The sequence below is a fragment of the Daphnia pulicaria genome, chromosome 9 (genome assembly GCF_021234035.1).
Source record: "Daphnia pulicaria isolate SC F1-1A chromosome 9, SC_F0-13Bv2, whole genome shotgun sequence".
NCBI classification, from domain to species: Eukaryota; Metazoa; Arthropoda; class Branchiopoda; order Diplostraca; family Daphniidae; genus Daphnia; species Daphnia pulicaria.
In genome coordinates, this window is record NC_060921.1 from 2,543,685 (window position 1) to 2,563,800 (window position 20,116).

Genomic DNA, 20,116 nt, shown 5'->3' on the forward strand with positions numbered 1-20,116 from the left:
CGCCGAAGAAGAAAGACCTCTCGTTAGCCTAATGCCAATGCTAATCGTTTTGTGAAATTCAAAGAAAATCAGCATTTCTTTTTAAAACATGAAATGGGTGATTAGGTTTTTATTTTAAGGCTATATTTTTAGAAACTATTTTTTTCTTAAATCGTATCAAATTGTTTCACTTATTTTCTTAGATTGTATTTAATAATAATCTAATAGCTTTAAACTCTGTGTCTGTGTAATAATTTCTAAATCGGCCCTTTTTGAGAGTCGCAAACGAACTCACTGTTCCTTGTGCGTTTCTTTTGGCTAACGATGGCTTTATTTTTCAGCTACTTTGCACATCCTGTAAAAATGTATCGGCAGTTTTGTGTGGTAATTTCTTGGTGATGACTGATGATAACTATTCCACCAACAAAGCTCACTTGTTAATTGTTCGATAATTGTTTTTTCCCTACTAAATCTATTTCATTCACGGAGATGACGAACATTTTTGGTTTATATTTTCGTTTTCCGTCCCACTCTATCGTCCGTGGATGCTAAGGGCTGTCACTAGGTGGCTAAATATTTCAGTGTGTTTAGGGATTGAACTATTCAGTCTGTGTTGGTAGAGGGATGTACTGGAGGGGGGGTCACCACAGTTTTGGACGAGAAACCATTAGTCGTTCTTTTACTTCCGAGACGCTGACCGAGAAGGTTACTCTAGTCATTATTGCTGGGTACTTTCATTCCTGAAATTGTTCTTCATAAAAAAAAGGTAATTCCTACTCTAATTCTTAATGTTTTCCACGGTCAATTTACGTGGCCTTAAATTTATACCAGTCATTTCAATGTGGCCATGCTTGTTGTACACTTTGTTTAAAATGTCGTCTCTTGCTGAGTGTTGCACGCTTCGTCATGTCAAAGTACTATAGAACAGTACAAGTAATAATGTAAAGTAACTTAATGATTCTATGACTTTGTTTCCACATTAAAATTATGTGAGGTTTCTGATAGAAAATTGAGCTGTTTTATTACCAATTATCAAACATTAGTAAACTAAAGTTACATGTCATTTGTGAATATTTTTCTGTGATTTGTTATGTGAATTTTTTCAATTGAGAGATGCCCTTGAATTGAGCTTGCGAAGACATGAACTTTCATTAATAATGATTTGAAAAGTGTCAATAACTAATCTAATTTTTTTTGTGACAGGTTGGTGGAGATTGTTCTCAATGTGGAATGCCAAATCAACAAGATGAGATAAGATCCTAAGCTTCTGATGATTCCTCTACCATGTTGTGAGATGAAAAGGTGCACACTAGGCAAGCTGAAATGGTAACATCTACTTGTAATAAGACAACTTCAGTTGGGTAGCATCTTGTAAAATTTTAGTCCATTTGTGTTCTTTGTTTAGAATTTACTCGAGTTGGGCCTAAAATTCATGTTTTAGAAGCAATTTGACAACTACTAACTGTTTCAAATAAGCATTTGTGAAAAGATGTTGATCACCTTGGGAAGAGTTACAATTTGGTTTATTTGAGAATTTTTATTAAACAGCTAAAATTATCTATTTTATAATTTTGAAAATGTTATTGGTTTATTAATGTACTTTTGGCTTTTGCTTTGCAGGTTTCATTGGTTAGAGAAAGTTTGAGCTGTTCGTGGTTGTGATGTTTGGTGTGGCAGTCATTTTCTGATTGAGAGGTGCACTGAAATGGATCTTCTACAGACTTGCAGTTCAACATCATACTTCAATTTACCATGTTGGTGTCCATGCAGAGTTGAGCTGTTGTGCAAAATAATAGGTGTTGTCTGATGGCTTTCTGGCAATTTGTTGGTGTATTCTTCTGCTACCTGTATCAATGTTGAGGTAATGCTGGATGAAAAGTTTTATTCAATTATTAATAACTAATTCTCTATTCTCGTTTCAGTTCAATCGATCGGCGCCGTTCCGGACTTGATCCATTGGTGAAGTTAAGAAAAGGTTGCTGAACTTCAAGAGATTGATAAATTATTTAGTCTTAGAGATTTTGCCAATTCATATCTGTTCTCTCTTTCCCCAAGTAAACAAAATTTCCTCTTAGGTAGTTATGTGGATGGGTAATTGCAATAAGATTCTATATTTTCTGTGAGAATGCTCAGTTAAAACCATAAAAATGTTGTGTACTGATTAATTTACATCTACCTTAACAACCTGAAATTATCAAAAATACCACCTCGTTATAAAATAATAAATTATTGAAATCATAACTACTGACTCCTGCTTTTTTTAAAATCATGCAACCATTATACAAATATTATTATTCTGAAAAATTATTTTACTCAGCCCAAATTTTTATTAATTTAATATTTGCTAACATCTATTTTTACTAAGTCTTTTTCGCAAAAAATTGGCGATGTTAATTGAGCCCATATTTTTTGTTTATAAAATTAAAAACAAATCCTTTTATTATTTTACAATATTTATTCTTTTAACATAGCCACATATATATTTTATGGCCCCCAGGGAGGGGGGGCCTGTGACTTTCCCAACCGCGATAATAACATGTGCCGTTATTATTTTGTTGGTGCGGAAAGCCGGTATTTAATCTAGCAGTTGTCGACTGTATCAAAACTGACATAGAATCAGTTTGCCACAGTCGTATACTGCCCAAGTAAAAAGGAAAAAAGACAACATATAAAACCAATTCAAGTCAGCAACTCACTGGCAGAGCAAAACCACAAATAAAAGGGGATAAAAATATTTCAAATCAGCACCATGGATACCACTTGCAAAGCAAAAAATACAAATGAAAGCAGTTAAAATTTTGAAGTCAGCAATTTGGACAAATTCTGGCTCAGCTGCTTCGGAATAACTCCAGCACAGCTACTTCTGGATAACACTGGCACCACATCCTGCATACAACGTTTGGTTTTCTTCATCACACCTTTCACCATCTGGCTGCAGCGTGCAGCGTGGTTGTTAGACCTATTGAAGAAAACAAAAAAATTACCATCGGGAAACACAAGTTAACTGGACTCTTACGACAAAAGATAAGGAGTAAGACAAAACAGAATAGCTTTGATTTCTGCAATTTTAACGAAAGAAGTAATAGTTGGAAAGGTATTCAAATTTCTACAGTAGCAAAGCAAATTGATCTCTAGTAGTAGTAGTAAATAGTTGTAGGAAATCTGAAGAAAATAATTACTTTTGCTGTTGCATGGGATGAGACGTACGACTGGGTACAGGCAGCGAGACACACGAGGCACGACATTTCGGCAAATGTACAGGCATTTTCAATTCAGATGGCAAAGTGGTAAGATCAATCACCTGAAAATTAACACATCGAAATTTTACATTCCATTAACCTAGTCAATTGACAAGAAATACCTTTTCATTTTGGGAAACGTCACGACCGGCATCTCACTTCTGCTGCGTCAAGGAACAAAATGGCCGAATTTGGGCCTTAAAGACACTCGCGCCACCTGGTGGACATCAATTGGATTGCTTGCTTGCTAACAGCACGCAGCAGCTAAACTTGAATTCTTCACGCCTTTCACTACTGGCACGAAATGAATCAAGTGAGGATGAATACCAGATTACTCAAATAGGCAAATAGCTTTCGGAAATCAAATAAAATCAATCAAAGCTGTTTTCCCTATGAGACAACACACAAATTATTAACTCGGCTATTTCCGATCATTTTCCGTAACTTTTTCAACATAAAAATCTATAATAGTAACAAAAAGTATGGGGGGTTTAAGACTACAAATACAACTTACCATTTTCTGAAGAAAAGAATCATTTTCCTGCCTGTGGCCGTAAGGCAGCAGCAATGTGTTGTCTGTGTTTGAGTTAGGGTTCCAACTAACTTTGGCAAAGGAAATATTTCAATTAATATTCACATTCATGCAATAAGGTAAAGTTAGTTGTTACCTACTACTTGAATAGAACATTCAAAAAAACACAAATCTGGTCATGAGCCCTGTGTCTTTTCACAGGACTTCTCCCAAGTCCCAAGTTGCTGCAATTAACCTGAAGATTACCCATGGCCTGTATTATGTCAAATAATAGATAGCATGAAATAAAAGTAACAAATTTCTCAAGAAAGAATAATACTTGTCTGTCAATGCATTATTTGTATAAAACATGAAAAAACAACATGTGTTGTTCACGCTGGGGTTAGTGATCTACCAACATTATTAGAAACTCCAGATTACCAATAGAATATGAACTAAAAATGTAAAGAGTTATTCAAAGAATTGTGACTAAGCTATTATTACCTGCATCAACAGGATAAAGCATTCAGCAGAACGGCGATTTTAATCAAAGAATTGATGGTAGGCTACTTGTAGTTTCAGTTGCCTTTCGCGTTCCTTCCTACACGCATGCAACACGTAATAATAGAAATATATAAGGTGATCCAACACACATACGGAATAAATCACATTACAAACAAGTTGCACAGAAATAAACTTGAATTTACTGATGAATTCATCGGTAACTTTCATGGAAAAATTAATGAAAACTTTTGACAACCACCCAACAATCCGCCATCACATGATAAACAAGAACACCTATGTCATCTATTGGACACCTTTGACACTTCATGTCCCAAAAACGCGCCTTGTGAGACACAACGTAAAATTTTTGAATTCTAGTGATATTGAAGATCTTAAAAAACATTATTGCCTACATATATGGGATATCAAAAAAGTTTTCACCGCACTGGCTATCGGGCTGCAGTTCTGTATCTGCCATGTAACTTAAAGCAATTCAGTTCTTTAGCTACTTGTATAACTTGAACGGTGCACTTTTATTTGCTTAAACCTAGCTTGAAATCTTGAGAATAGTACAGAGAATAAAGCTCACTTGCTAGTTTTATGCAAATTTTCCGGAAGCATACCGGAAGTAAGCGATAGCGCATTAACCATTGAGCTGCCGACAAAATAAACCAAATATTCGTGATCTCCGTGAAATTTGGGGTCGATTACGTGTAATTTTAACGAAATCAAAAATTTTGTCAAAATCGCGATTTTTCCTGAACTAAAATTCTCAAAACCGGAAGTACGCGTACGTAGAAAAAAAAAGATGAACTTTACCAAGAATTTGACGAAAATCACGAATATGTGGTTCTTTTGTGCGTCAGATGAATATTTACTAAACTACTGACAGAAATGAGAAAACCGGAAGTAAAAAAAAAACACAAATTATTAAAAATCTAACAAGTGAGCTTTGATGTGACAGAAACTGACAGCCATTACCCAAAATTTCCAGCGAGAAATTTCTTCAGAGATGTGCAAAGTAAACGTAATAAAACTGAGTGGAAAATGATCAAAGGCTATGCCGTCTAGCGTCAGGAAAAAGAAACGTTTATCAATAATAACATGAAAAAAATGTCCGCTCTAGCTTGTTGACACACTTAATTGAAATAAGTCAATAACTAACAATAAAAGGTAATTTGATAATCACGTAATATTCTCCACTCCAAATTTGTATCAAGTCTTCATCAAAATCCAAAAAGCCACCACCGCAGCCGTCGGAAGTTCTATTCGTATCGAAATGGCGCAATTATCGGCAATAGATTCTCTCCGTCCTTTAAAAAGTGAAATCTTTCTCGACCAGAAAATTAGTACCATCTAATCCGAGCTATCAATCACCAGTTTGAAGGATTACATCCATGAAATTGTCCTTGGCCATGAAGAAAAAGAAGCCATCAAGATAGCCTCGAGAGAAGGCCGCGGTTCTCCATTAATTGCCTATTGACACACCTGTCACGCTATTGATTACGGATAATTACCTGATGAGGAGATCAAAAATAGAAAGATCATCAACACTGATGACAATAGCCTTCGCATTATTTCATGACATTCCAATGATAATCGCAAATTCATCCTCCAGCTTACCCCCCCCCCCCCCCACAGAATTTCATAACGACATCGCCAGATCCGTGTACCTGTAATAAAATGTCTGGTGAAAATAAACCCGAATCGATCTAACAAGGTATTTAGGATTTTGTCAAGTATTACCTGAAGCCTTCGCTGTTGCTGGGCCTTGATCCTCAGCTGATACGACGAAGCCATAGTCTTGGATTTAACTAACAAAATAATAAGCTAACTCATAATGACACACCTGAGTGTATAAGGAATTGCTTGATGGTAATCACGGACAATTTTCATGCGTCATCACGTTTCTCCGCTGTGTAATAACACAAAATTGTTACGCCACTAAAGCGAATCGATTTTCACTTGAAGCCGGTGCTGCCCCACCGTGACCATCGGTGATTGTCGACAAAAAGTCCTGTCTAATTTGGCCGCCATTTGTTAGTAATTTTGAACGAAATAGATTTGGGATCGATATTTCCTAATCAAAAGAATTACACAAAAATTAGAGAGGAGGAACCGATTAATAACAAGATTATAGACACACGGGTATGCGTATCAAACCTTATCCGTGTCATAATATTCGGTTTCTTTGATGGCTTCATCGTCGGCAATCGATAACTTTTTGGTAATAAAAATGTTGATCCGGAAGCGAAGCCCCGGTTGTGTCTGTCGCCAGGTTGTGTCCAACTTGGCCAAAATAGCCGCAATATCCTTTTAGGGTGTGAATCGAGCAGAATCCAATTAGAAGTGAAAATATTCTACGGGTTAAAAAGGATACAAATGGCAATGGGTCACATGTTTTTCGACACCGACGATCCGGATTCCGGTTAATCGGTCGACACATCCTCAATCTATTTAGATTTAATTCTATTTCATTACTTGATGCACAAATTTCAATTAAAACTTAAAAAAAATTGATTAATAATTAAAATTTGGGAGTTCAATGTTCCGTGACTGTGAAAGGTGAGATTACCTTTGTAATAAAATCCGGTTCCGTCTGTCCCCGTCGGCGTAAAATTGTGTCGTCATTCGTTTTCATCAGAAAAACACCTTTGAACTACCTGACACCGACTGCAGGACCATGTCGATGAATTCTCTCGTCACCGCAACGTGAATCTTGTAGCTAATCGACTGTTAGCGCTGCCAACAAGGATAATGCACACTAGAATAAACATCCGGGTGCTGATGCTCTGTCGGATACCATCAAAGTGAAAGTCCAGACACTTTTAGACAAAATTACCTGAACAAATTTTTTAAATACCTGAACTGTGGTAGTCGCCCATTTCTACTTGATTGCCAACATTCAATTAATTCGAATGAAACGAACGTTAATCACAGAGAAAAATGGTGAACAAATAATAACACTTTGTTTGATCATTACAAATGGCGTAACTGAATTTCTTTTTTGAAATCTTTAAGAGAAAAAGAAGATTAAGATTTACTATTTTTTCTCTTTTTGAAGGGGGTATAAAAAGTACCGAAGTAGAATGACGGCGACATTTTTCATCCGCTTGTGACGACGAGCAACGGGAATCCAGTCGACTGGAAGCGTGTGCATCGCGTGCCCAGGCACGCACGGCACAAGTTCTAAAATATCTAATTCCCATAACACAATTATTAATCTGGTTTGGCGTGAGTAATCGGTCAAGTGAAAGCGCTACGTCAATGACTGCAATCGATTTCCAAACAAATAAACAATCCAATTAAGTATCGATATTTTAAGGAATTCGCGACAATCAATTAAAATTAAAATGTCAATGTCTCCCACGTATGACAAAGGTTTCATTTGAAAAAAAATAGTTTGGGGTTTCACAAATCAAATTAACGAAATTCCACTAACAGATGCCAGTAATAAATTTTTCTTGGAAATTTCGAAATCGATTTCCAGGAAATTGAAAATTTCGAAATCATCTAGAAAGTTTTTGAGTTGCAGAAAATCTTCAGCGTTTTGACAACGTAACCAAACGGAAACAAACAAAAAAAAATGTTTCATCAAGATGAGATTTCTCTCTAATTGGCGGGAAAAGAAAAAGAAAAATGGCTGACCTCACTGCGCCTCACTGCAGATTTACGTGGAAATATTGTGCAATATTGAAACAAACCGGCCTTGGTTTAGGCTCTTTTGTTTGTCAGAAAAATGTCAGGGGTGAGGGTTAACACACACACGCAACTAACGACCATCAACGTTGATGACATTCGAACAAAATTCCAAAAGAAATCCGCCCCCTTTGATAAATTTGAAATTTTTAGACAAGGTCGACAAAAGGTTGTGTTTGAGTGACGTGGGGAAATGGTTCTTTCTTCCTAATAACACACATCACACACAGAGATATATATTTCTTGACGAACCAAAATTCATTGCCAATCCCCTACTCGATAGTTAGCCCCCTCAAGGCCGCCAGACAAGTGGCAGACGATTGGCTACGTCATTTTCATCTGTCGTATGTGTTTGCATCCCCTCCGGGAGAACAAAAACCTTTGTGTCACACACAGATAAGTTCAAACACTTTTGTTTTCTTTTAGTTGCAGTTTATACGTGGACTAGTACAGACACTCTAAGAAAATCATCTCCATTTTGTTGGGAATTATACCGTCATGCAACTAGAGGTAAATTCAAATCATTTTTAACTTTTATAAACTTAACTTTAATGGCTCAAAATGGCTGTGCAGAGGAGGGAAGATTCGTCTCCAGCTGGAGAGAACGGGACTGAATTTACACTTCGTTGGCATCATCACGACGTGAAATTGGCCGACACGATGACACGAGCCTGGGAGAAGAAATTGTTTCTCGACGTGACGTTGGCCAGCGGCCACAGAACTTTGGGCGCCCATCGACTCGTCTTGTGCGCCTGTTCGGCCCTTTTGGAAAACCTGCTGACCTCACCGGCCCATTTGCCCGTTCAATCGCACACCAATCCCATGCTCTACTTTAACGACATCGACTTTGAAGACCTGGAAGTGCTCGTCGATTTCATGTACCGCGGGAGTATGACTGTCACTTACCAAACGCTTCCGGGCATCATCAACGCCGCCAGAATCCTTCAAATTCGTGGACTCAATCCTGGTAAAATTGTTTTTAATTTTTCTAGTTTTAATTTGTAGAGGTTAAGTTTTATTTTTTCGTAGATATTGACGAGCCGGTTGATTCACCACCGGAATCGAGTGGATGTAGTGAACCACCTGCACCGGAACCAACTGGCGAACCCATTCGTAAGCGGATGAAGAAAGATGTTGTCGAAGATGTGATCAAATCTCACCAGGAAATCAAAGATGAAATGGGTTCCGATCACGAAGGATTTCACACGCCGCATGGCGGAATAAATCCCGAACATGCAAATTACGATGAACAGAAACAACAGCAACTGGCCGCTTTCCTATCCGTTTTGGCACAGCAGACGCCATTAAATCAATCGACTAAACAGACAACATCGACATCTGTCGGACCAAGTAATTAAAATCTTAATTATTTATTCGAAAATTTCGTTATTAATTCATTTAACTCAGGTCCAGCTTTGCGATCGAGACTCGTCTGGGATCCAGCCCACATTGTCTACCTGGAAAATTGGTACGGAAAAGAAACTCGTTATCCCAATCTTGTCCAGTGCCAAGCTTACGCCAATCAGCTGTCGAGAGTCCCACAATCAGGTAAATTCATCCGCAATACTAGAGATGAAATGTCCAACTAAAAATAATCAAATGTTATTAGATCAAAGTGGCAAATCTCGGACTTCAATGTCGGTGACTGCCCAGAACGTGTCGCACTGGTTCCAGAACCGCCGCCGGAAGGATACTCATCCGGAGATTGAAGAGAAGCGAGTCAAGCGGAGTCAAACTCGCCGGACTAAAAAGAGCAACAGTGGAAATCCGCTGGATCTAACTCAGTCGACTGCTCCGCGAATGAAACAATCAACTACTCCGCCGTCGCTCAACCGCTCGCCTCAGGAGCCGTCACATCATCCGGATCACGACGACCGAGACTCTGACGACGAGCCGGGACTGTGCATTGCGGAAAACGCTCACAACTCGTACAACAGCGACACGGAGAACGACCATCCATCATCGATCCATCATCCGCACTATCAACTTTAATCGTAATTACTTTCAACACCCACGCGATCTCTCTACAACAAAATACGTTCCTTCACTTAAAAAAAGAAAACTAAACTTTAAAAATATTACAGATAATTTTCATCCTTATAAAATAAAATGTAAAGAATTTCTCCCAATTTTTTTTTTCGATTAAAACATTAAAAACCTAATTTTGAAAATAAAAATTTTGTCATAAAACAATGTATTTTTTGTTTTCCTTTTTTGTAAGTATTTTTTGTTTTTTCAATTTTGTGAAATTAAATGGGGGGAGTGGACTCGGGGTTATACAACATAGTGTGAAACACACGCAAAAAAGAAAGGAATAATTAAATGAATTTAGTTTTTAAATGCGCAAAGAAATTTTGCGATTAGATGACAAACAAAAAAAAATGAATTTAAATTAATAAACGCCGCCTCTTTTTTTTTTTAAATGAAGAACAAACACGACAGATGATTGGGGGGAGTGTAAAAAAAAAATTGTCCATGACTGATGGAAAACGAAATTTTCTAAGCCAATGCGAATTTTTATCAAAATGTGTGAAATGGATATGAATAAATGGATGGGGGAGGGCAGTTTCCATAGGAGGACGAGACTTGTTTTACACCAGACATGAAATTGTTTCCAAAAAAAAAGAGAAATCTACAATTACCGGAAAAAAATAGTTTGGAAAAAAAGTTGAAAGAATTTTTCATCTTTCAACAATTTTTGTTTTAATAATATATCGATTAAGAAATAGCGCACCTCTTCTGTGTACACGCACAAACGACACGTTTACATTGAAACCCAAAAGGATTATTTTTTTTTTAAAGGGGGGTAGAAACGTGCGGAGATCTACGGCAATTAAACAAACAAAATTGGGCGAGAGATTAAATCATAAACCGTCCTAATAACTAAATTTCCAGTTAGGGGAGGTGGGCAGGAAAGGTGATTAAGTGTAAATGGGATGGGTGGGTTATAGGGGGCTCTAGTGGCACTTGGTAAATCCCTGACTGTGCTGCTGCTGCCTTTTTTAAACAAACACATCCGCACGAGAAGAAACGAAAAAATTTGAAAAAAATAATTCCGCACCGTACTTGGTTATTTCTCAATGTTTAAAATGGGGGGATGAGCGATCGGAAGTGGATCGAGCCCTGCGGAGTGAAGTGCCACGACGGATTTGATCCATGAGCGATTCGCGGTGGTGATCGCTTCCGCCGGATTGCTGGTGTTGCTGCCCGTCGTGGTGATTGCGAGCGTTGCGTGATTGCTGGGAGATGGACTCGGCCGGGCCACCTGGCGAGTGCCCGTGCTGCTGTTGCGCTAATTTGGCGTTCAGCTGATGGACGAAACTCGACTTGGACAACAATCCCGAAACGACTTTACTCCCGCCGCCGGAATCCTGCGCCAAAATAAAAGAAGGAAATCAATTAGAATCGATTTAAACTTTTTGAATGGTAAAACTGCTGTGCAACTTACGGAATTTGAAGGATGACTGGGCATATGTTTGGGCAGCGTTTTATTGTGATTGGCCGGCCCGGCTTTTGACGTCATGTTTTTGGTATTCAAAGTGAACGAGGACGTCGGATGATGGTGGGCGTGGTGCTGGTCCAAATGGCGCTGAGCTTTGGGCGTGGTGCCCAGCGTTTTAGCCAATACGGGCGGTGGATGGCCACGCCCTTGCAGCGGAATCATCATCGGCGGAGCACCACCACCAGCACTAGCAGACGATGATGAATCGCTAGTTACCCGCATCGACTGAGCACGGCGGACCACGCCCGGACTGGCTGGCTGGTGACGTATTTCGTTCAACGTTTTGACGGCGTCAGCCACGCTCAGCGAGCGTTCCGGAATGATGGCCTCTTTCGTGACTGTCGTCGCCCCCGCTGCCGGCGTGGCGGCGGCACTACTCCCGACATCTTCTTCGGCCGTTTCCAGAAGGAAATCCGGCGGAGGAGGTAAGGCGGCCAAATCAATCTCGTCAACGGATGACGACAGGGGCGCATTCGTTTCCGGAATATGAGGCGGAGCGCACACGACGACGTCTACGTGATGGATTGAATTATGAAATCCATTTGGAAAAATTGTTATTTTGGCAAATGTTGTTTTTTTTGTGTTACCATCAGTGTGATGAGCTTCGTCGACGTTACTGACTTCATGCAAAGTGGCAAACGACGGGATGGATGTCCTTTTCATGGTCGACATGCGCACACTACCCCTGGGATTCCAATCCGATCCGGCCATCGATCCTTGATCGCCATAACCTTGAAAAATCAAATCAAAATTCAAATTTCCCGCGCCTACAACAACAACAACAACAACAACAAAAATAAAAAACCGGAATACAAAGTTGTTGGGGTACCTGAAAATGAGGCCGGCCTGCGCAAAACTGGCCTTGAACTACTACAAGCCGTAGGAGGAGGAGGAAGAGGAAGGGATTGTTGGTACGGAGGATGGCGCCACATCGAGTCTCTTGATGGGCCATGACACGAACATGCTATCGTGTCCAATGCGGGAGTAGAATGAAAACAAAAAAATAAAATAATAATCAACAACAACAACAACAGAAAAAAAGCTCTACGACGATCATCTACATATAACAGCAGCCAAAAACAATTAAAGACGGAACAGAGTAGGTGGGCGGAGTTACAAAAACAAAAGAAGATGATGCGGTCGTTGTGAGCTAGTCTAAATACCTTGACCGTCCTCATAAACGGTGCACGATGCCAGCGATGTGTAGATGGCGTGAGAAGCCGGATCGTCTCCGTTCATCGCACAGTTGGCCGCCTGTTGTTGTTGTTGCTGGCGAAGTTCACTGGCGTTCATATAAACCGGTTGAGGGACAACTGCAACAAAACAAAAAAAGGAAATTTTTAAATTAGAAATTAAAGAAAGAAAGAAACCATTTTTCTTTTGTTTTTCGTGATTCAATTGTTTGAATAATTAGAACGGACTCCTTTAACGACGTCCGAAAAAAAGGCGAATGGCTTTTTGTGTTGTTGCGTTTGTTCACACTTGATTGCGGTTAAGTTTTCTACGGACTAACGAAGCATTTTGAATCGATTTTTTCGTTGGAAACAAAATGGCCGCCCAACTAAAAAAGGAAGAATACACACACGGAATTAACCCCCCACCAGCTCAGAGAAATGGAGGATATATAATTATATATTTATAGCCCCTGCGGATGATGATGGATCCACATAGGGAGCAGCACGACGAGCGTAAAATGAAGAGGAGAATAAAGTGGCCTGGCCGGGGCCCCCCCCCTAGAGGGCATTGTGTATAATAGAGACGGGACACACACACACGTACTCATATCAGGCGCTGCTTGATGAAAGTCGGGCAAGATTGAGGATGCCGGCTGATTATTCTCCTCCGTCTGCTGCTTCTGCTTTTGCTGCTGTAAAAGTAAAGAGTTTTTCTTGTTGACTTTCTCCGGTTTGGTTTTGGCCGTCGGCGGCGGCACGACAGGACGTTCCAGCGACGAGCAGCGCTGCGGTAAAGGCGGGCGCCCAGCGGTGCTCTGATTACCGCCCGTTCCCAGACTCTCCTGGCTCCCGCTTCCGTTGTTGCCTCCAGCCTTTAATTCGCGACAACGTCTCAACGTTTCGTATTCCGGCGATTCTGTTGATTCAAATTTTAAATTTAAAAACAAAAAAAGTTAAAATGAGTTGAATTCGACTGACCAGTTGGCGTCGAATTGTTGGTCCGGTCGAATTTGTCGGTGCTGCTGGCGCACGAACTTTGTCCGGTGGTCGACGACGACGACGAGTATTGCTCCAGCGGCTGGAATGTGTAGACGGAGAGGGCCGCTCTTTGGTGGTGGCCTTTCTCGTAGGCCGTCGAAATCGTGTGCGGCCTCTCGTTGATCATCACCATGTGGCTGCTGTTGCTGGCCGTCCGATCAAACTGCACAGTCTCCTGATAATATCCCCCGAAAAAAATCAATTTAAAAATCTATTCCGTTTCATCAAAGTTATATGATAGAAGAAGCGAACAAAAGCAAAAGCAAAAGAAGAAGAGATATCAAAAGTTAGTTAGCCCAGTGTTAATATACTTGAAGGTTTGGCCAAGTGGAGCCCATTCCGGGTGGATAAGGAGTGCAGGGCGTGCTCGAGTTGCTGTTGGAACTCGAACACTCTCCGCTGGAATTGCTGGAAGAAACCAGTACCACCTTTTTGTGTTCACAAGAAGATATAAATGATAGATCGACAGAAAAGAAAAGCTGCTGGAACAAACGCACACAGACACAAAAAGAAATAAGAGAAAAAAAGTTGTTGGTGGTGGGGGCACAGTACCTCCTGGGCCAGCAATTGATTAGAGGGCGGTGATGAGTTGGGTCTGTAAAGAACGAGCGTGTCCTGAGACGTGAAACCGGAATCTTGAGAAGAAACGCTAGACAGTCTCACTCCGGCGTTGACTCCGGCCACTTGAGAAAGCGATCGGTGCCGGATATGTTGCTGCTGTTGCTGCATCGCATGACTAGGCGAATTCATCAATTGGTTCTGTTTCATTTCATTTAATTTAATTTAATTCAATTAGCTTTTCTTAAAAAGTTTTTCAATTTTTGTTTCCATTTCCGTTACTTGAGAATGAGAAGCGACGCTTCCGCTCGACGAGCTGTGGATCGAACCCAAACTGCACATGGAAGACTTGCGTGACCCCAGTGAACTGGGACTGCTGGGTGGCGTCTGTAGAGCCCAGTGATTGTGGTCTGTCGTGCCCTTCAACTCGGAAATCATCTGACGGATGTCGACCAAATAAAATGTGTGACACACGAGGATATTTTTAAGTTTAATTTTTTTACTTGTTCGGTTGATGACGGCAATGAGAACGGGTCGGCCGTGTGCTTGTCCAGTTGAGTAATGATCTCCTCCAGGTGACTCAATTCAGCCATCATGGACATTTCTTCACTCTGTACAAATAAAACAAATTGTCAAGACATTTTCCTTCCGCCGGAATTGATTGTTTTACCATGACGGGCTTGAGGCAGGCGACAAATAGGCAATAGCGACTGCGCTCCTCGACCAGGGCCGATTTCAGGGCCTGTTTCTCCGTTTCCTGTTCCAAAATAGCAGAAAATTTAAATGAGAAAATTCAAATCAAATTGGGAAGCAGCAGGGGGGGGGGAATTTCTAAAGAGAAGAACACTAAAAGGAGGAGGAGAAAAACCAATAATCAATAGTCCAGTGACTGGAGAAAATAAAAGAAGGGGGGAGGATAGCCTCTAGCGTCAGATTACCGAATAAGTCCTTATTTGGATTTTCATTCAACTTTTTTTTTCGTCTACTAGGATTCTTTTTCTATGAGCTTTGACTCAATAATAATCTCCTTATTGTTTGTTTTTTCAATCTCCCCCCTCTGTTTGAAGAGAGTGAGGAGGGGAAAGTTAAATAAATAAGAAATAATGTTTTACCTGGAGGAGGGCTAGACGTGAATTGAGGTCGATTTGAGCGGCGTCAGCTGCACGGAGTAGCTCCTGATTGGCGGCGTTGAGTTGACGGTCGCCAACGGTGGTGTTGCCGGCGTTCATCTGCTGGTTCGTCGATCCAGCCATTCCACTCCGGATCTTTTTGGCTTTCTTCTGCCATCGCTGAGCCTCCGCCGTTCTCTTCTTAATATCCGCTCTGACTTTCTTGTACTCTGCACAAGATCCAGCCCCCCCCCAAGGGACGAACGGAAAAAACAAAAAGGAGAAGAAAACTCGATCAAGAAAATGTACAAAACATGTGCGGGGATTGTGCCAAGTCACGGCCGATTCTTCTTGTTTCCCCATTTCTCTCACGTACCTTTTGAGTGCTCTTTGTCCAGGTTGACCACCATTTTCTTCCATTCTTCCAGTTTGTCGTGTAGCGGCAGAACCAGGCACTCCATCAGGGCGCTAGAAAATGTCATCAGAAAAAATTCAATTCCCAGGAATTTATAAAGTCAAAAAATAAATTCTTAAAATATTCAAAACTGTTTAGTATGAAGGATCACGTCGTCTGCCACACAACAAACACTTAATATATTTCCAACCTGTCCTTTTCAATTATTCCAAATCAAATTATAATCATATGGATTTGCAGCTTGTTGAGGGAATCGTGCGTATGCGTGCGTGTGTCAATAACCCGGGTACCTTTATTTTTTTAATTTTATGACCAGGCACGTCTCCCCACCCCCTTCCTACCTGGAACACACACAAAAAAACAAAAAATTTTCCCTCCTCATCATCATTTTGTGAAAAGTAACAAAACCGGGCGGGGTTCAAAAAAAATTCGTTACTGGACCGTTCACGCGTGAAACGTGAGTCCACGAAACGAGGAAACAAAAGTTGCTACCGGGCTTTTTTTTTTTGTTCCAACTATTGTAGGGCTCTTCTACGAAAAACAGTCCCCCCCCCCTTTGGTTCTCTATAAGGAATTTCATTTTGTTAGTTTCACATTTGGTTCAGTCGACTGTGATGTGGAACCCAATTTACACGAGGTGGACCCGCCGAGGGAGGGGGGTGCAAGAAGGGACGACGTACGGGTATTATCATTTTACGACACACACACACACAAAATAAGTGAAGCTGTCCAAAAGTCGTTGTTGGGTTATTTGGCCACCTATTATTATTTTATTTTATTTTTACCTGGTGAATGTTTTAAGCCGGGCTTCGACGGCTTTGTGGCGGAGGCAGATTCTCGTGAGGACCGTGCCGATATCTTTGGTAGCTCCTGCGGAACAACAACAACAACAACAAAAGAGAAAGAAAAAATAAATAAATGGAAAATCAATGAAGACAAAACCGACAGATATTTTCTTTTGATGGTTGTTGATGTCTGCCCCAATAGGGAAGAACATCCGGATGAAAGATCAAAAACAGCTGATGACCAGAGAGTTATATATATAAAAGAAAAAAGTAGGGCGTTTGTTATGAACGCTACATAACACGCGTGGCAAAGAGGGTGAGACTTTGACGTTTCAGATGAGGGGGCCACACACACCAGAGGGGTGTTGAGGAGAGAGAGAGAAACCGAAAATAGAATGTACACACACAAAAATGGTGGCTGGATAAATAGAGAGAGAAACGACAAGGGGGGAGAGAGAGTAAAAAAAAAATCTTAACTTTTACACGTTTTGTTTTTTAAAAAATCGTACAAAAAAGTTGTGTTGGGTCATTTGAACATCCGAACAAGGTGAACATCGTGACTGATTCAATTTTCATCCGTACACGGAATCCGGCAATGAGAAACACACAAAGGAGGAGGAAAAATTCCTTGTAAAAAGAGAGAAAGAAAGGGCCGCCATGTACAAGAAAAGAAGTAGTACTTCCGGAGGATGTCGTTGATTGAATTACAGAAAGAACTTGGCTCCTTAGTGGCTTTGGTGAGAAGAAGACTAGGAGCTTTCTTCTTCTTTTTGCTGTTGGTACCATCATCATTAAACCAATAAGAAAAAAAGAGGTTGTGTCATCATCTTTTTTAAAAGAAAAGAGTTTTGTTTGACATGAGGTGGTCCCCTATTGCGGTTTCCTCTTTCTTTGGTGCACGAACCAAATTTGATGGACAAGAAAAATACACGTCGAGTGGCTCTCTCTCCTTGTGATCAATAAATTCAACAGTCGAGTGTATCTCTGGCCTGACTCGCAGATGGTTTTGTCGTGTTCTATTAGATTTCCTCACTCTCTCGTTCGCTAGAGACTTTTTCGGCTAACAAAAAGGGGGCGGATGAGGGTCTGTGTAGAATAGTCGTGGAATGAAGGAGCTCCGGATGAAAAGCAAGAGACGAGGGTGAATGAAAGTGATGGATCCAAACCAGGAGGGGGGAAGGTTATTGATCTGTCCCTAGTCCCTACACACACAGGGGCTCCTAGTTTTTCCTTCCTTCTTTTTTGGCTCCTGAACGTTTCCAGCACGCGCAGGAGGCAGCCACTGGACACGGGAGATATTATAGGGGGGGTTAGAACATTGTCCAGGAGAGAGTCTTGGCGCTAATACACGGCTGACATTTTCTTCACGACACAAGAGAGAAAAAATGACGGATGGATGGGCGATCACGAGAGCGTGAATTCTCGCAATTATCTCCACCGATTCCACACGACCAAAAAGATTATCGAATTTCTTTTCCCCCAATACAAATAAGAAGATCGCCTTGAGGTCAAACAAATTGATTCGACTTTTATTCGCTTGGCCTTTTTTCTTCGTTCGTTCGTTCGTGATCGATCGCATTTATTCATAAGGGAGAGAGCCTTGGGGGCTTTTTATTTGTTCAGCATTCCGTCATGATCATCGATCACTTTCGTCGCTACTCTACATTTTTCCCATCTTCTTTCTTCTTCTGTTGTGTTTTGTTGGAACGTCGGCAACCCTGGAGCGTCGTCTAGGGGGCGTCGGCCTCTCTCTACCTTGGCTACTATGTAACTCTGGCGGCCAATTCTTTTTTGTCAAAACTACTACACAACGGGAAAACCCAGAAAACAAATTGCGGAAAAACTGATTTTTCCTGTCTCGCCAAGGTGGTCTCAACAGGTGTCAGAAGATTCTTTATCAGTAATATCATCAAAGAAATTTGTTTGTTGTCTGGAAATTATTTGGGTTTTTTACCTTTGGCGTTGGTAGCCGAGTCGGCAATCTTCTGAAAGGCATCCAAATAGGCGGCGATGACTGATAACGTCGATCTGTTTGTAAAAAATAAAAAGAATCAAATATCGTATTAAAGATAACCAAACTTTTTTAAAAAATAAAAATGATGAAAAGAAGATACGACATTCTCAAGTTTTCACAGAAAGAGAATTTGACACCTCACAATGCCGATGGGGCATTGCGGTCTAAACCGCAACACGATCGGAGTCCATGACATTGAGAATGTTTCTTGTTATTATTTCCATAAACTTTTTCTTTTTCGTGGGAGGGAATGAAAATTTTGTGCGCAGAAATCAATACCTTCCCTCCCTGAATCCTTCAGGGTCCAATTGTTGGAAATAAAAAAAAAAAATCCAGTCGACCGGAAGAGTTGGAGGTTATTGACCAATTTTTATTTTACACAACAAAGACAAAGAAGAAGACACAAATGTTTCAGACTCACTTGAGCGCAGTGTGAAGTTTCGAGGCTTTCGATAAGAAATCTTCCCAGAGTGGAGCGCCAACCTGTAAATATAATCAATTTCCATCAAAACTTGTTTTCTCCATTCAAAACTTGATATACACACAAAAAAACAACATTTAACTAACACACAAGTCTACACCGCACCCATAAAAGATAATTTTTTTGAAAAAAAATTGTGTTTTTCTGAGCGCGGGCAATTAAGTGCCCGAGGCGGTTCTAGTTTTTAAGACCCTTCAAAACATCTGCTTCACCGGAAGTTTACTACAACTACCCCAGCACACACACACAACCACCGTTGTTGTATATACCAACAACTCGGCAGACCCACCATTTTTGTTCTTTTTCTCTTCCCGTTACAATATATATATCGACCACACATGTTAAAAAAGAAGAAGAAGAACATTCTTTACCTTCATGTCGGTGATGATTTGGTGGAAGAGAGCACCCATGGCGCTGCCAAACTCCTTGTCCACCGTTAGTGTCTCCATAATAAATGTTGTTCTTTTTTCTTTTTTTCCAAATTGAGATTTACGAACGTCCTTCCAGTGGGGGGAATGTCAAACAACTTGTACTTTCGTTGGCCACATTTCTTTACCAATTCACTCCAGTTCTCTCCATTTGGTTAGTAAACTCCGACAACAGCTTTTTCTTTTCCCCCCTTTTTTGGGATGGCAGCGTGGGGCCCCAAATAGAGAAATATATGGCCAACTTAACTGTAAGTCGCCTCGTGTTGTGTCCAAAACAGTTAGGGCTATCACACACTCGGCATCAAACACACACAAAAAGCCTAAGGGCGACACTTTTCTTTCACCGTTACACACCAGAAACAACCACACAGCTTCTTTGATGAAGACTACTACCGAGTTTTTCTTTCCTACTTCATCGACACACACCACTCGAAATCTTAATTTTGTGTATCCCCAACTCAAACCAAGCTTTTCCTTTGGTAGAGATAGAGTTATTTTAGAAAATGGCTAGCACAAACACGTCGGTGTGGTGGGAAGCTCGCGTTGGGGGCTACTAACTTGATAGAACTCTGCCGCACGGGAGGTCTACTACAACAGTTTCGCCTATCAAAGGGGAGGGGGGAGAAAAATCGAAGCTCCGCCTACTCTTTAGACATCTAGCGGTTGGAATAAAAACTAC

At 40.7% G+C, this 20,116-nt stretch overlaps 4 protein-coding genes and 3 long non-coding RNA genes across 13 annotated transcripts in view; 3 read left to right on the forward strand and 4 right to left on the reverse strand.

The window, feature by feature from the left end:
- The window catches only part of LOC124313778, a 311,762-nt gene that overhangs the window by 111,170 nt on the left and 180,476 nt on the right, over positions 1-20,116 (reverse strand). The gene's annotated exons all lie outside the window — the stretch shown is intronic.
- LOC124313335 (F-box-like/WD repeat-containing protein TBL1X) overlaps positions 1-20,116 on the reverse strand; it is a 258,370-nt gene that overhangs the window by 70,985 nt on the left and 167,269 nt on the right. The window lies entirely within an intron of this gene.
- Positions 600-2,140, forward strand: LOC124313544. Its single transcript, XR_006910738.1, has 4 exons — positions 600-745; positions 1,183-1,305; positions 1,600-1,840; positions 1,902-2,140. It is a non-coding gene; the product is annotated as an uncharacterized LOC124313544 (long non-coding RNA).
- LOC124313541 lies at positions 2,420-7,426 on the reverse strand. Of its 4 annotated transcripts, XR_006910730.1 has the most exons (13): positions 7,314-7,426; positions 7,097-7,247; positions 6,809-7,025; positions 6,397-6,702; positions 5,980-6,313; positions 5,423-5,906; positions 4,234-4,330; positions 4,070-4,073; positions 3,887-4,003; positions 3,733-3,821; positions 3,341-3,608; positions 3,159-3,280; positions 2,420-2,938 (listed from the first exon to the last, which is right to left on the reverse strand). It is a non-coding gene; the product is annotated as an uncharacterized LOC124313541 (long non-coding RNA). The 4 variants fall into 4 exon arrangements; XR_006910733.1 differs by lacking the exons at positions 4,070-4,073; positions 5,423-5,906; positions 5,980-6,313; ... (2 more) ...; positions 7,097-7,247; positions 7,314-7,426 and adding an exon at positions 5,215-5,229; XR_006910732.1 differs by lacking the exons at positions 4,070-4,073; positions 5,423-5,906; positions 5,980-6,313; ... (2 more) ...; positions 7,097-7,247; positions 7,314-7,426 and adding an exon at positions 4,437-4,451.
- Positions 2,945-3,291, forward strand: LOC124313711. Its single transcript, XR_006911016.1, has 2 exons — positions 2,945-3,073; positions 3,131-3,291. It is a non-coding gene; the product is annotated as an uncharacterized LOC124313711 (long non-coding RNA).
- LOC124313122 (sex determination protein fruitless-like) lies at positions 7,940-10,026 on the forward strand. 2 transcript variants are annotated; one of them, XM_046777861.1, is made up of 6 exons: positions 7,940-8,276; positions 8,359-8,442; positions 8,506-8,899; positions 8,962-9,282; positions 9,340-9,480; positions 9,542-10,026. In XM_046777861.1, the coding sequence occupies exons 2-6, from the start codon at positions 8,431-8,433 to the stop codon at positions 9,922-9,924; spliced, it is 1,251 nt and encodes a 416-aa protein (XP_046633817.1). In that variant the 5' UTR covers positions 7,940-8,276; positions 8,359-8,430; the 3' UTR covers positions 9,925-10,026. The 2 variants fall into 2 exon arrangements, with proteins under 2 accessions (XP_046633817.1, XP_046633818.1); XM_046777862.1 differs by lacking the exon at positions 7,940-8,276 and having other exon boundaries at positions 8,340-8,442.
- On the reverse strand, positions 10,110-19,992 carry LOC124312834 (protein MTSS 2-like). 3 transcript variants are annotated; one of them, XM_046777327.1, is made up of 18 exons: positions 19,381-19,992; positions 18,950-19,011; positions 18,469-18,542; positions 16,515-16,599; positions 15,691-15,782; positions 15,318-15,544; positions 14,876-14,962; positions 14,709-14,816; positions 14,488-14,643; positions 14,200-14,406; positions 13,959-14,075; positions 13,588-13,822; positions 13,214-13,525; positions 12,598-12,747; positions 12,264-12,398; positions 12,022-12,165; positions 11,381-11,946; positions 10,110-11,303 (listed from the first exon to the last, which is right to left on the reverse strand). In XM_046777327.1, exons 1-18 carry the CDS (start codon positions 19,456-19,458, stop codon positions 11,010-11,012), a joined length of 3,129 nt encoding a protein of 1,042 aa, XP_046633283.1. In that variant the 5' UTR covers positions 19,459-19,992; the 3' UTR covers positions 10,110-11,009. The 3 variants fall into 3 exon arrangements, with proteins under 3 accessions (XP_046633283.1, XP_046633285.1, XP_046633284.1); XM_046777329.1 differs by lacking the exon at positions 12,264-12,398; XM_046777328.1 differs by lacking the exon at positions 13,959-14,075 and having other exon boundaries at positions 19,381-19,990.

Coding starts and splice junctions, on each gene's coding strand:
- LOC124313122 (XM_046777861.1), top strand. Junction 8,900..8,961: donor AATTCGTGGACTCAATCCTG/GTAAAATTGTTT, acceptor ATTTTTTCGTAG/ATATTGACGAGCCGGTTGAT. Junction 9,283..9,339: donor ATCGACATCTGTCGGACCAA/GTAATTAAAATC, acceptor CATTTAACTCAG/GTCCAGCTTTGCGATCGAGA.
- LOC124312834 (XM_046777327.1), bottom strand. CDS start 19,458: ATGGAGACACTAACGGTGGACAAGGAGTTTGGCAGCGCCATGGGTGCT. Junction 14,817..14,875: donor CCTGCCTCAAGCCCGTCATG/GTAAAACAATCA, acceptor TTATTTGTACAG/AGTGAAGAAATGTCCATGAT. Junction 14,076..14,199: donor ATCAATTGCTGGCCCAGGAG/GTACTGTGCCCC, acceptor GAACACAAAAAG/GTGGTACTGGTTTCTTCCAG.